At 40.5% G+C, this 13,580-nt stretch overlaps 1 protein-coding gene across 2 annotated transcripts in view; it reads right to left on the reverse strand.

Moving 5' to 3' along the window:
• Nucleotides 1–2,491: 2,491 nt before the first annotated feature.
• Kr-h1 (Kruppel homolog 1) overlaps nucleotides 2,492–13,580 on the reverse strand; it is a 73,917-nt gene continuing 62,828 nt past the window's right edge. For both annotated transcript variants that reach the window (XM_065237987.1, XM_065237986.1), the window contains 3 exons: nucleotides 6,452–7,258; nucleotides 5,456–6,380; nucleotides 2,492–5,396 (listed from right to left, as the gene is read on the reverse strand). In XM_065237987.1, the coding sequence (XP_065094059.1) occupies nucleotides 5,081–5,396; nucleotides 5,456–6,380; nucleotides 6,452–7,247 (2,037 nt within the window). In that variant the 5' untranslated portion in view covers nucleotides 7,248–7,258 and the 3' untranslated portion in view covers nucleotides 2,492–5,080. The remainder of the gene's footprint in view (nucleotides 5,397–5,455; nucleotides 6,381–6,451; nucleotides 7,259–13,580) is intronic.

Here is a 13,580-nt window from a genome sequence, read left to right on the forward strand (position 1 = left end):
GCGTAGAAATATTTCTGATCGATTGGTGATAAAGTGATTGAAATTGATCCAGGGGTAAATGAGTTATTAACGTTCAAAATCTTTCATAAATGTGTTACATGTTCCATTTTCGGTTTTCACAAAGTTTACCCCCATATAGAAATCACAGACGTAGTCCTACGTCAAAACAACTGCCTGTTGGGAGGCCATGAGGAGTGGTGATAGAGAAGGCCATTTTGAATGGACGATAACGGGCACGACAAACTGGCGATGAACTGGCCAACAGCCTCAACTCATTCACCTTCCAAAATAAAATCACTGATTTTAAGACCACCAGCAAAAACCGTTTATCATAGTAAGCTAGCTAACACAGCGAACTGTGAAATAACTTTCAAAAGTGGAAATTACTTGTCGAAACCATAGCTAACAGTGAACAGTGTGAGGAGAGATTGACGGATAGAAATATAGCAGGTAAACCACAATAACTGCAATTTTGGTTAAAATGGTCATAATGCTAAATGTGTTTGACCATTAGGACCCCACAGTATTTAGTACAGATCCACTGTACTGTGTGAAGTTCCGGTAGACGTACCGAAAGGTTATACTGTCGCTACTTGCCGGCCCGAGTACGTCACCAACTCGTAGGCCCAGGACGTTTAACCTAAAGCACTCTAGTTAAAGTATGGACGACTGTCACCACAAAACTGAAAAAAAACTGTTCCTATCGAGCAAAGCGGTGCATTTTGACGGATCAATTGAAATAACTTTTGACAGACAGACAGACAGAGGAAGTATTGAGATTTTCACATCCAGTTGTATTGGTGCGATATGTGAGAGCGTGTTTGTGAATATCCGAGAAAAATACATAACAAATCGATGTCAAACTCATTTTGACAGGTATACTTTCATACATTTTTTAGGTTAGCCAGAGGAAAATAATAAACAACTTTACACGGCGTTGCTTCCGCTAGTGTGCGTGCATTAAACGTCACTAATCTCTATAGAGGAAGCGAACGGCGACCGAGGACAAGCGATCGACAATTGAAGACACGTGGTGGAAGTGCTGCGAGGGACCCCGACGAAGAAAGAAGGTTAGATAGATTCAGCCATTCCATAGCAAAACGATATAGTGGTTCTCAGAATTTCGTAACAATTGGTAGTTTTGTTCCTTTTCTCATTAGAGTGACCATTTCCATGTTAGGGTGGTCAAAAAATCGATTTTTTTCTATTTTATCCAAAAATGGATTTTTTTTAAATCATAACTTTTGAACCATTAAACCGTTTTGAATGATTAAAATATCAAATAAAAGGTCAATACTTATGCTTTTAAAAAAATATATAAAATTTTTCGAAAATTGGAGTTTTGTATAGAAGAACTTTGATTGTATTTGTTTTTTAAGGTTTTCATGGTTTGTAGACAATGGGCGCAACACGTTTTTAAATATATTTTTTTTAATATAGGCTTTTCTACACAACATATCAAAAAATCAGCAATGTATTTTTCTTTGTTTTTGAGTTACGATTTTTTTAAATTTTCATGTTTAGAAATTTCGCTAATTACTCCAATACGACTAGATTACCCTGCGTCTCCATTGGTACATAGCTGACATAGTCACAAAATCCATATCAATTTTCTGCTTCTGCTTTTATAATTGTAATTGTAATTGTAATTGTTCACTGTATAGGCTGTACTAAGTTGGCTTATCTAGGGACTAACTCCCTAGTCTATACACCTACTGTCCTTCCTGTTGCACTCGTCAGCTCGTGCGATACTCTAGACACACATGGGTGGTCGTATCCGGGTCTAAATAACAAAAATATACAAAATCGTGTTACGCCCATTGTCTACAACAAACCATGAAAACCATAAAAAAAACAAATACAATCAAAGTTCTTCTATACAAAACTCAAATTTTCGAAAAATTGGATATTTTTTTCTTAAAATTATTTTTAATAACCTTTCATGTTATATTTAAATCATTCAAATCGGTTCAAATGTCAAATGTCAAATGGTTCAAAAGTTATGATTTTTAAAAAAAATGCCATTTTGCCATGGAAAAAAAATAGTAAAAAATCGATTTTTTTTACCACCCTAACATGGAAACGGTCACTCTAATTAGAAAATAAAAAATACGGGTCTAATATTTTTCGATAAGGAACAAAAAAAAAACAATTGGTTGTTACGAAATTCTTAGAACCACCATATCTTTTTGCTATGGAATGGCTGTTATAAGAAAGTGGGAGAGGAAGGAAGTAAGTAAGAAAACAAAAGAGGGAGAATAAAAGTTGTGTCAGGAAAGTGAAATAAATCTTTGAACTTGAGAAGTGAAGTGCTTGTGAAGTGTGTCACGTGCGATCATTCCCTGCCCCGCGTAATTGCAATAGGTAAGCGTGCCAACCCTGAGGCCATTGAAGTCAGGAAGTCTCAAAAGTGCTCCTCCGGGAAACCGATAAAAACATGCGAAAGGACATTCGGATAGTTTATCAACCAAAGCGGACAGCCAACAAATGATCACGTTTCAATAGAATAATTCAGTTTATTTTCGCTCTTACTTACAACCGAGGCTTATGGTCACTCGCGTCACTATTGTTTAGTTAATTGCAACGCAATGTAGACTGCGTGCACTAATCTATATTCTAAGTGTCACAAAAGTTGTTTCCATCTTACCAGCTTTTGCATCATTCCTCCCATTCTATCTCAGTTCTCGGGTTGCCGATCAGAAATGTCTACATTTTTTTTTTGTAGTGAGGGCATTTTGTTTTTAATTGTATTTCATTAAGATCATATGATGATTTCAACTACACTGAGGCGTAAAGACAAAAACAAGGACCTACTAAGCGGATTGTTGATTTTTTGTTTAGTTTCATTTTATTGCGATTTTGTTACTATCCAATTATAGAGCACAGATACAGCGATTAAAAATGATTATTTTCTCATGTTTTTTTGATGTTATATGTAATTACTCCTTTCCTTTCTTTTACATGCCTTCCAACGTTTTTACACAGTAAAAGTCCTCCTAGTATTGCCGTCTTACTTTCAATGCGATTATAATGTTTTGCTTGTGTTTGTATGAATATGCTTTGTCAACTATATTAGAGTGTAACAGAATTTTCTTTCCCATTTACCTACTAATGAATAGAAAAACGCACTTGAGAAACGGAAAACAGATCAACAAAAACCACTAATTTCGGCTATTTGATTCCTACAAATGTTGAACAGCAACACTTTTTATTTCATTCATGCTAAGGAAGGTTTTGCTTTATTTATTTTTTCACTGGATGATGCGCAGTGTTCTCGTGAACAGTAATGAGTAGAACTAGTTGCTATTTAAGAGAACGGAACATTTCTTTAAGGAACAAAATTGGAAAACGAAACGAGTGAAACAATTTTTGGTGTATATTCAAATAAACGACGACGACAACGATGAATCCGGAAGCTGGTTGACACCAAACAAAACAAAGCTTTTCGATACTCTTTCGCCTAACATGAGAACTTAGAGAAATAATCACGATTTCAGTTTTTCTGTTTGTTCCGGATCGGCTCCATCCACGGGATCGGGATGCAACCGAGTCGGAGCCTAAATCTAAACCAACTATTTTAAAAATAGTATTAAATGCATTGTTCTGTATGTGGTTGCTTTCTATATGAATACAGTTTAGACAATATCTTAAAGCATTATAATGTAGTATGTAAGAGAAAATTAATATTAAAGGGGGATGTGTCTGTTGGAACACCAGCGCCACTGGTGCCAGCTGTTGTCAACGGTTGAACTAACCGAAGACACTTACAGACTACTAGCAGAGATCAGAACCAAACACTTGCTCTTCCGACTATGTTTTCGTGATTTATCTTCGTACGCTTCGTTAGGGATGCCTATTTACAGTGGTGTTTTTTTTTTTTATTTGTTTTATCGGCAAACATTCAATAGTATTCTGCAGTTGAGGTATATTCTTTCGCTTATTGTTGCATTTTTTTGACAGTTTATAAACTGCGCTTGTATGCATTGTTATCAAAAATTTGGCTGCGTGGCTGTACAGTGCTGCCAGTTCCCTGATTGTTTTTTTTTTTCTGTTTTGCTTTACTATTGCTGCTTTGAGTGTAGATTTCAGTTTCAGCTTCGATTTTTTTTTCAAGTTGGCAGTGTGTGTAGTGGTGTACTTTTGCTTTCAATTGTTGCTATCCAATTTTATTCGCTAATATGCTTCTGAGTTTGTTGATTATATGCTTATACAGTTACCATTAAAGGATTGCTGAAAGTTTGGGTTCGGAAAGAAGACTCTTAGACGCTAGTGATTTCTAGAACTCGATAAAGTGTTTGTTTGGTTACCTATCGCTAAAGATTACTTTTGGGGGATTCCAGTCTATCTTTTTCCGCGCTTCTTACGCTCTCCGTCTGTCCTTAACGGTTTTTCTTCTGTAAAAAGCTAGTCTTTTCAAATGGCCATCAAATGTCGATTTCTCTCAGTTACCTTTTCCCATTATCGCTGCAATTGCCTATCCAAAAAATGTGATTTCGCCGCAAAATATATCTCCTATACTGATTTTGATCCATCTTTTCTAGTGTTTCTTGTCGCACGTTACCTACCGTCTTAAAATATTTCTCGATTACTAGAATCTTTTGACAATTCAACAGTCTTAATAATTTTCTTTGTCCAAAAACATCCTTCTTTCGTTTCAATTGGAAACGTGCTCACGCTGAACTCGGACAAGACGCCAATGGCAGTGTTGCCGGATGCCTCCATTTCAATGTCAGCCCTCTCCAACTGTCAACAATCCACATTCCAAAAGAAGCGATAAACTTATCAAATGTAATGACTGATTAACCTGAGACAGTCTTCTTGCAGTTAATGTATGCATGTGTGTATGTGTATTTGTTTGTATGTATGATTTCTCTTAAATCTTGTCGACTTGCTACATTCTACTGTTGTAGATAAATATTACCTTCTAAAAACGTTACCATTAATTTAGCTATCCCCTAATAAGTCTGCTTTCCTCTATTTCTAAACCACTTGCTAGCCTTGTAACTTAGCGCACTCTACATCGAATATGGCCGCCCAGAAGAAAAATATCATCATCATCGAACGTAGAAAACACGCTCACTTAGGATGCCTTGGCGTACTGAATGACCGAACTCATCCGTATGACCGGCGGTGAAGGAGGCGTTCGACTTCCGGAAGCATCCTTTGATGCCGCCGGTTCGGGTGATGCGTGTTGTAGGTCTTGCGGTTCGTTCTTAAAGTACAGCTTCCGCTTCCGCGGTGGCAACGTGTTGTTGTCCCGATCGGCCATTAATACTGAATCGGACTCGGGCGACGAGGAACGATCCGGCGATTCCGGTGATGAACGTGGGGGCGTCAGCAGGTTTTCCGTTCCGGCAATGGCCGCTTCCACTTGCCGCACGATGTCACTAGATGATCTGTAAGAAAGATACGACGTAAGCAACGAGCAACGCGAAGATCTTCCAACAATACCAACCTGAATTCGGTGACCTGCGAAGCCGGAGCGAAGTAGCCGTGATGCTTCATGATCGCCAACGGTTCATACATGAAGGCGCCTGTATTGATCGGTGACTGCTGCTGCCGCTGAAATTGTGAATGCCCTTGCTGCTGGTGGTGGTGGTGGTGGTGGTGAACCATCATATCGATGGGCTGCTGGTGCTGTGAAGATGGTGGCGTCAACCGATCAACGTTCGACGCCATCAAATGATGCTGTTGCGAGAATGCTGCCAGTGGCGGTGGCGATGGAGTCCTATTGCTTTGGATGTCATTTTGATCCATACTGGAAGCGGAAGCGGCAGCTGCAATCGAAGCCGCTGCCAGCAATGCCGGATTCACGCCAGACTGGACACCGTAGCTTCGCAACACCGATTCCTCAAACCGAGAGTAGTAGTGAATATTTTCAGTCGGCATGCTTCCGCCAGGGCTGACTTGGCCGCTCACCAGCTGCTCACGGAACTCTACCTTTGGACTGTGGAGATCTTCCTCTAATTCCATCGCATCCTCTGCCGCTGACAAACTATCCGGCGCAGCTATGCTACTCGAGCTTGACGAATACTCCAAACTGCTCCGACTGCTGGAGTTACTCGCGGGCGGGGCAGCCACTGTAGGCTTGGTTTCAGTCTCTTCCTCATCTGGGATTTCATTGGCATGCCCCTTGATATGGGCCTCCATTTCCTTCTTACTCTTGAACGTTTCATCGCAAATGGTGCACTTGTAGCACTTGGATCCGTAGTGCTGAACTCTGTGCAACTTCAGCACGTGATTGTATCCGAAATCCCGGAAGCAAATATCACAATGGTACGGTTTCTCCCCGGTGTGAGTGCGCGAATGCACTTTCAACTGCTTCGAGCACGTGAAACCCTTGCCACAGCCCTCGACTGGACATTTGTAGGGTTTCTCACCTGATCAACAAACAAACAGAAAACATAAACGTTAAAATCTACCAAACCACAATTCAGCCGATCCCACTTACCGGTATGAGTCCGCATATGGATGACTAGTTGACCCGACTGGATGAATGTCTTGCCGCACACGCTACACTTGTGCGGTCGCTCGCCGGTATGTATCCGCATGTGCCGATGGAGCTTTCCACTGTGTTCGAAAGCTCGCTCGCAGATGTCGCACTTGTACGGTCGTTCCTTGGTGTGGATCCGCCGGTGAACCTGCAGGTTCTCCTTAACGCTAAACATCTTATGGCAAAATTCGCACTCGAATGGACGTTCACCGGTGTGCGTCCGGTAGTGCCGCACCAGTCGGGCCGGGACGGCAAATGTTTTCTTACAAACATCGCACTGATACGGATCGGCCGGAGTGGCCTGCCCATTCATTAACCCTTTGGAACTCGTACCGCCTTTACTTTCACCGATGGCTTGCTGTTGCTGTTTGGCGTGAGATTTCATGTGACTGGTATGAGCACTTTTGCTACCGAAATTGATGTTGCACTGCTCGCAGCGGAACTTTGCACTGGCCACCGGGGACGTCTGCTGCTGCGTGACCAAACCAGACGACACCGCGCCGTTGCCAGTGGCTTGATGAAAGTTTCCGTACGGTACCGATTGGCCATTGCTGTTGCTCAGGTTGACCACTTGCTGTTGGAACCTTTGCTGCGATGGGTGCTGCTGTTGCTGTGATTGCTGATGTTGATCCAGCTGCTGTTGCTGCTCCTGCTGCCGGGAATGGTCGTTCGATGTGCTGTTGAAGCAAAGCTGGGTGATTGTGTTGTTCTCTGCTTGCTGCATTAGCAGCGGCAGTCCCGTGTAGTAGACCATTTTGCGTAAATCTGGAAAGAGGAGAGAGTGAAGGGTAATGGGTAATTTATTGATTTGCCAACGTTTTAGGAAGTTTATGATCGTGGTATTCAAGGTGCAAACTTTTAACTAGGTCCTTATGCAAATGTCTAGAATGATACACAAATTAATCCTGTTTGTGAGGCCAAAGCGGTCCTGGGCGCTCAATGATCTAAGTTATGAATTTTCATGCGATTTGTTACGGAATTTGATGGGTTTTAGTTCAAGTCAAATTTTGGCCACTTCCTCAATATTACCAACAATGACTTTGGATTTGAATAATGTGAATTATGTTATTGACTTCTTCTTCTTCTTCTTTTTCTTCACATTTAAAACTTATTGTTTATCGCATATTAGCCTATTGTGTGTTCTCAACTTAGTGTTCTAGATGCTCTTCTACAATTATTAAATGACAGCTTTCGATGCCTGTACAATTTCTGCATTAGTATAATTGTGTGGTAAGTACAAATTGTTCAATCCGAAAAATTCCTAGACCATAGCGGGAATCGAACCCGGCCACCTCCTGCATGGTCTTGATTTGTAGCTGCGCCTTTACCGACTGAGCTATGGGAGGCCCCTATTTTTATTATGTGATTGAATGCATCGCATTATAGATTTTGACCCAAACTACAAACTAGCCACTGACCCTTTGGCTCTCAGGACATATCTGGATGTTGGTAATGTGGTCCAGAAATCTCTATATTTATAACTGTCATTTCCCTTTTAGTCAAGTTCTCATATGATTTGGAGTATCGCGTGATCAGTTTTGGCTTAAGTCAGAATTTGGCCACTGACTGGAGGCAGCCGGAACCTATCAGGGTATGACTAACGTGGACCTGGTTACTCAATATGGCTGTCAATGATCTTAGACTTGATTCTTTTGTGACTTGATATGCCGCATAGTGGGTTTTGGTTCATTTCAGATTCTAGTGACTTCCTCGGAGCCCCGAAATAAGACCGAGATTGGTTAACGTGGACCTAGGTACTTGACTGTCATCAATCATGTTCTAAAATAAGTTTAAAGGCAGTATCGTCTTAAAGTTAACTCTAAGACCAGAATGTCCCGAAGAAACGTGCTCAACTTTTTGGTTCAGCTCTGGTACGCTCTTCGGCTCCAAGCTAATCGATGCACCCCTCGAAACATAGGGAAATCCACGAACCCCTCATTTTGTCTGTCAAACTTTCATAGCGAATTAAAACAAACATAGTGTAGTACTAGAATTTCGATTAGAATGGGGTACGTTAATCGTTTGCTTGGGACCAACAGGCTAGTCAAGTAGTGAGCCAATTTTAAATCGTTAGTTTCCAACCGGTGGTATCACTGTCCGTGTTGTCGATAACAGCTTTTGTATTGGTGGTCTTTGTTCATTGTCTGCCTGCAGCTTGTTCGCCCAAGTAACAATTAAGGTTTTATGAGGGTTCTGTAGATCATGATTTAGACTTGTAGAATGCTGTAAAACCACGATAAAACTTGCAATGTTGCTTGGGCGGTGCCTTTTGCCGTTTGCGAAGAACCACATGCACGAAATTGCCCTTTTTGTAAATGCACTGGATGTAAAACTCGTTGAGATGGAAGCAACTTACCGGATCTTTGTGGAGAAAGCGGTTTTCATTATGTTTAAATAGGAAAAAAATGCAATCTACGTTGCTGCATAACCCCGGTCAATTATTTGATGCGTTATGCTGTGCGTATGTCACCTGCGACGCCACGTTCAATAGATGCACATGTTCGATTGCGATCTTGTGTTGATGCTAGGAAAATAAGGGGACGGAAGGCTATGCGTGTCATCCGAGAGAAATTCCCAGCTGAGCTGGGCCTCAGCATGCACACGGGCATGCGAAATGTTTATATGAACTTGATGGTGGAAATTCCATCCATGCATCATTTCCTCAATTGGAAAGGGATCATTTGCTATGACCGGATACAAAATAAGTGTTTATTGTGCAACTGTTTATTGCCCAAAGTGGGAGGTCCGGAAAAGCGAAAGCAAAAACAGGACGAAGAGCACAGGGGTAGGTACGCTGGTATGGTCGTAGAAGGTGTAACGTTAAATAACAACGATAAGGAACAGAGGTGGCTTGAGGAAGATGTAGTGGAAATGGACGTAATAGAATCCGCAGAGCTGTGATGTCACCGGTATTCAAGCATCTGAATGATACACATTACTTCTACAATAATGGGATCTTGGACTTGGCGGAACGCTAAAATAAGTAATCGATTTGAGTAGGGATTCTTGATTTTGGGTATGGTAGAGAACTACTTCGGTTTAATCGCCCATTTTGGGCCTATCGAGCAGAAAATATGAAATAAATCCATGCTTTCGGCGTTCACGAATCAATTAAGCGCCGAACAGACAAACAGAAGAAGCGCTCCGACCGATTCAATGTTTTTTCTTCATCCGATAGGCCGAAGTGATTTTCATGGCGTTTCAATGCGTCAGGCCGAGTTTAGCATCCGTTTGTCGAGTTCGGGTGAAGAAAGAGTCTTAGATTTTTAACAATATCTCAACAATTTGTTATTCTTTTTCAAATCTACACACCAAAAAATTCTGAATTTTACTGGCGATGTAAACATCCATGCATGCAAACATTCATACATGTAAACTTCCTTTTCACGTAAACTAGCAGCTTGCAAGAAATGTTGCAAACAAAAGTGGACAGTTGCATACAATATGTGGAATATTGAATGACATGTCTCATAAATTTACACGATCTATAATCTAAACTTGTATGATATATGACGCTCCAATTATGTGCATCATAGTAACGGAAATTTACACTTCTTTTTTTTTTAGCTGTGTATCGGTACGAACTGATGTAAATACATTTAGAAGGCATCTGCAGTAAAGACATTTCATTCTGTGAAAAAATCTGCTCGAAAAATAGAAGTAAAGGGCGGGTTGTGCTTAGTAGGAGACTCAATGACCCAAAGCTGATAATGATTTTCTTAACACTGCTATTGGCACTGATTGATGATTCTTTGCTGTTATTTCTCTGCATGATTCAAACATATTTCAATTTTGTGAACTTGTTTTACCCATCATCTAAAGATCTTAAAAGAAATTCTATAGTGGCCCTGAAAAAGGCCATTTGGAATCCAAGAGATTTACATGCTGGTACTTTCGGGATGGCGTGCTTGAACCATTGCACAGCGGTTGAAATTTTGCAGGTGATCAATGTTGTAACCAGCCTAACGAAACAACTGCAGTGGAACGTCCGAAAGATGGTAAAGTGGGAGCCTCCGATGTCCTCGTCCATCAGGGTCCTATAAATTTGTGGTGACCATCTCCGTCGCAAATGAAACTGCCATTTTGGATCGAAGCGAACAAACTGGTGTACTTGAGAGTATCTTCAGATACAGCGTGCTCAGTTGGTTTTCCTGGCAGCAGCGTTACGCAGGTGATCATTGTAGTCAAACTCAGCTGTGTAACGTTCGAAGGATGTCGTTGCCGTTGGTAATGCTTCTCATTCCGATGTCCGCGTCCACTTTCTGGGTCTTTCAAATTAGTTGTGACGGCTGTCCCCACAGCTAATTGAATTGCAGCTGATCATGTTCACTGAATTACAGTCTGTTGTATACTTGTAGAATAAATAATTACCATATGCGTGATAATGTTTGCACCATTGATCAATGTCAAAATTAAAAAAAAAATCTCAAAAATTTCGTTTTCGAGTTTTTGTTTTTATTTATTCAAACGGGGGATGTTTCTCAGAGTCTTAAACTATGTTAATCATCGATCGAGTTTCCACTTGCTGATCCCGTGTTCCGTTGCCATTCTCCTTATTGAACGCACTGGATTCACCCACATTTTTCTTTTGATAACAGCGATAACCCGGAACCCGAGCTGACCTCGGACGACCAACTATCCACCTTCGCGGTTTTCGGTCTAAAACCCTTTTGACGGTGCACCGGGACACTCCCACGGCGATTGCAATGTCTTTTTGCGACATTTGCTCATGGTGCAACTGTCAAACTAAGTAAATCATTTTCTTTTATACACAGCCTACTACGCTATGAGCTATAGGTTACGTGCATGCAAAGAAAACCAAGTCATTGTATGCACAGGTGAAACGGGAACATTATTTGTACGATGGTGAAAACATTATCACGCATACGGTAGGCCCCTCCTGTTTGGAGTATTTTTCGTCAGAGCATTCCTAGTTGCAAGTATATGGCAGCATTTACACCAGATCAAGACGTGCTCCAACCTGCATTGAATTAGATTGTTGTGAAAGAACAACTAGCGCTACTTGACTTTTTCACACCAGTCGATGCCGACCGGATGACTATTGCGGGAAGCCTTTCCTCTGGTCGATGTGAATGCATTCGTCGTCGTTTTCGTATCGGTGCGATGCATGCTGTTCCACTCATACGTCGTGTCCAACGCTTATCCGTCCGTTTCACGAAAGTAAGTGACGAAGAAAACAATTTGGCAAGCGTTTTTCTCCTCCCCTCCATTCATTGGTGAAATGGTGAGCCGTCAACCGAGCGGTGAGCTCGCTCATATGAGCATGCACTATGCGTCATGTGTTCGATTTGCGCTCTATCGTTACGTCCGTGTTTGGGATAATTCGTTACATGTTTGAATTTTGATTTTTTTTTAATATGACCCACAGTATAGACATTAAAGACGTAGTCCTACGTCAAAACATAATTGAAAACTTCTGAAAAGTTTCGAAAGCATCTGGAAATTAGCGGAACATCAAGAGAATGTGAGAACAGTTTAAGAAAAGCTCCGTAAACTTCAGATCAATTTCGAAAACTTAAGAAAAAATGCAAAACTTCAGCAAAGATCAGAAAACTTCAAGGCAGTTCCATTAGTTTCAGACAACTGCAAAACCTTTTAAGAAGTTCCATGGCCTTCAGGGTATATCAAACAAGTCCTGAGAAGTTTATAAGTTGTTAGGTAGTTTTGTGGAAGTATTATCATTAGAGAAGTTTGGATAGATTGGGGGTAGATCAGGGACTTTTTTTTCTGGGATATTCCAAAAACCGGAAAATTTAATGATCTTCTGGAAAGTTCCGTAAATTCCAGGATGATTGCCAGGACATTAGGCAAGTTCCAGAAACTTCAAGGCAGTCCAGATAAGTTCAAGAGAGTTTAGAGATTCTGAAGAGAGAAGAAAGGAATGTCCACATCCTTAGGGCAGTTACAATCATATCAGGGAAGTCCGAATTTGTTGGAAAGTCTGTGCATTCAGGGTAGTTTAAAGATCCTGAAGAATTTGTTGCTGTTAATTCAGGGCAGCTCCATGAATTTAAATATCATTTTAAAAACTTCAGTGAAAATCTTGGAACTGCGTAAATTATTTGGAATAATAATTTCAGGAACATTAACCTTAGAGAAGTCTTGATAATTTCAGCGAAGTTCAAAGAACTCAAAAGAAGTTAAGACAAGACAAGATTGACAATGAGACAAGATTGGGAAACTTCACAGAAGTGATGGGAATAATGGAAACGTCAGAGAAGATTCAGGTATATCAAGAAAATCACGGAAACTTAACAGAATTTTGGATACTTCAGGAAAATTCATAAAAGCTCTAACAAGATTGGAAATGTTAAAGGGTGTCCCACATCAAATTTCATCACGGAAAAAAACGCTGTAGAAGATTACCCATTGGGTATTTTCTCTTGAAAATTTGGGTAGAAGTAGTTTAGAGTGTGTTGTTTACACTGAGAGTTAACTGTTTCAGAGCAGAACCAAGATATTGAAAAATTGTGAGCTTCAGGAACAGATCAGAGAACCTAATGAAATTTCAGAAAGCTTGCGGAAGTTTCGATAAATTTAGGGAAGTTCTGGAATTTTCAGCAAAGCTTTAACAGAATTCATAGAACGTAAGGGAATTCCATTAATAAAAAAATGCGATACCATTAATTGATACCAAAAAATGCAATACCATTAAATTACGGAACATCGTAGTGACCTTCCAGTACTCTAGTGGAACTATCAATCTATCATCTTCAGAAGTGTGAGAAAGCTTCATGTTGATATAAGTACAGCATTTCCTCCCAGCTCTGAAATTCGCAAACTTCACGTCATTTCATTTGCCATAAACTGGTATTTGAAGACCCTTTTTCCATATCTAATAATCCCAGATACAACTTTCATTAGATCCTTACATATCAATTTATCAAAATTGCAGAAAATATCAAAGAAGTCTCGCGTAACATTTAAAAAGGGCATATCCTCGTTGATCGATTATCTTTGTTAACTTTCTCTTTGGTTTACCACGACTACATAAAAAAATTTCTCGCTAAGCTCGCAGGACAGTTCGATAGAAGATGGTGTTAGCTTGCGCCTGAAACAACACACT

Source organism: Ochlerotatus camptorhynchus, unplaced genomic scaffold (genome assembly GCF_037179485.1).
Source record: "Ochlerotatus camptorhynchus isolate MF236.1 unplaced genomic scaffold, CSIRO-AGI_Acam_v1.1 ptg000670l, whole genome shotgun sequence".
NCBI classification, from domain to species: domain Eukaryota; kingdom Metazoa; phylum Arthropoda; class Insecta; order Diptera; family Culicidae; genus Ochlerotatus; species Ochlerotatus camptorhynchus.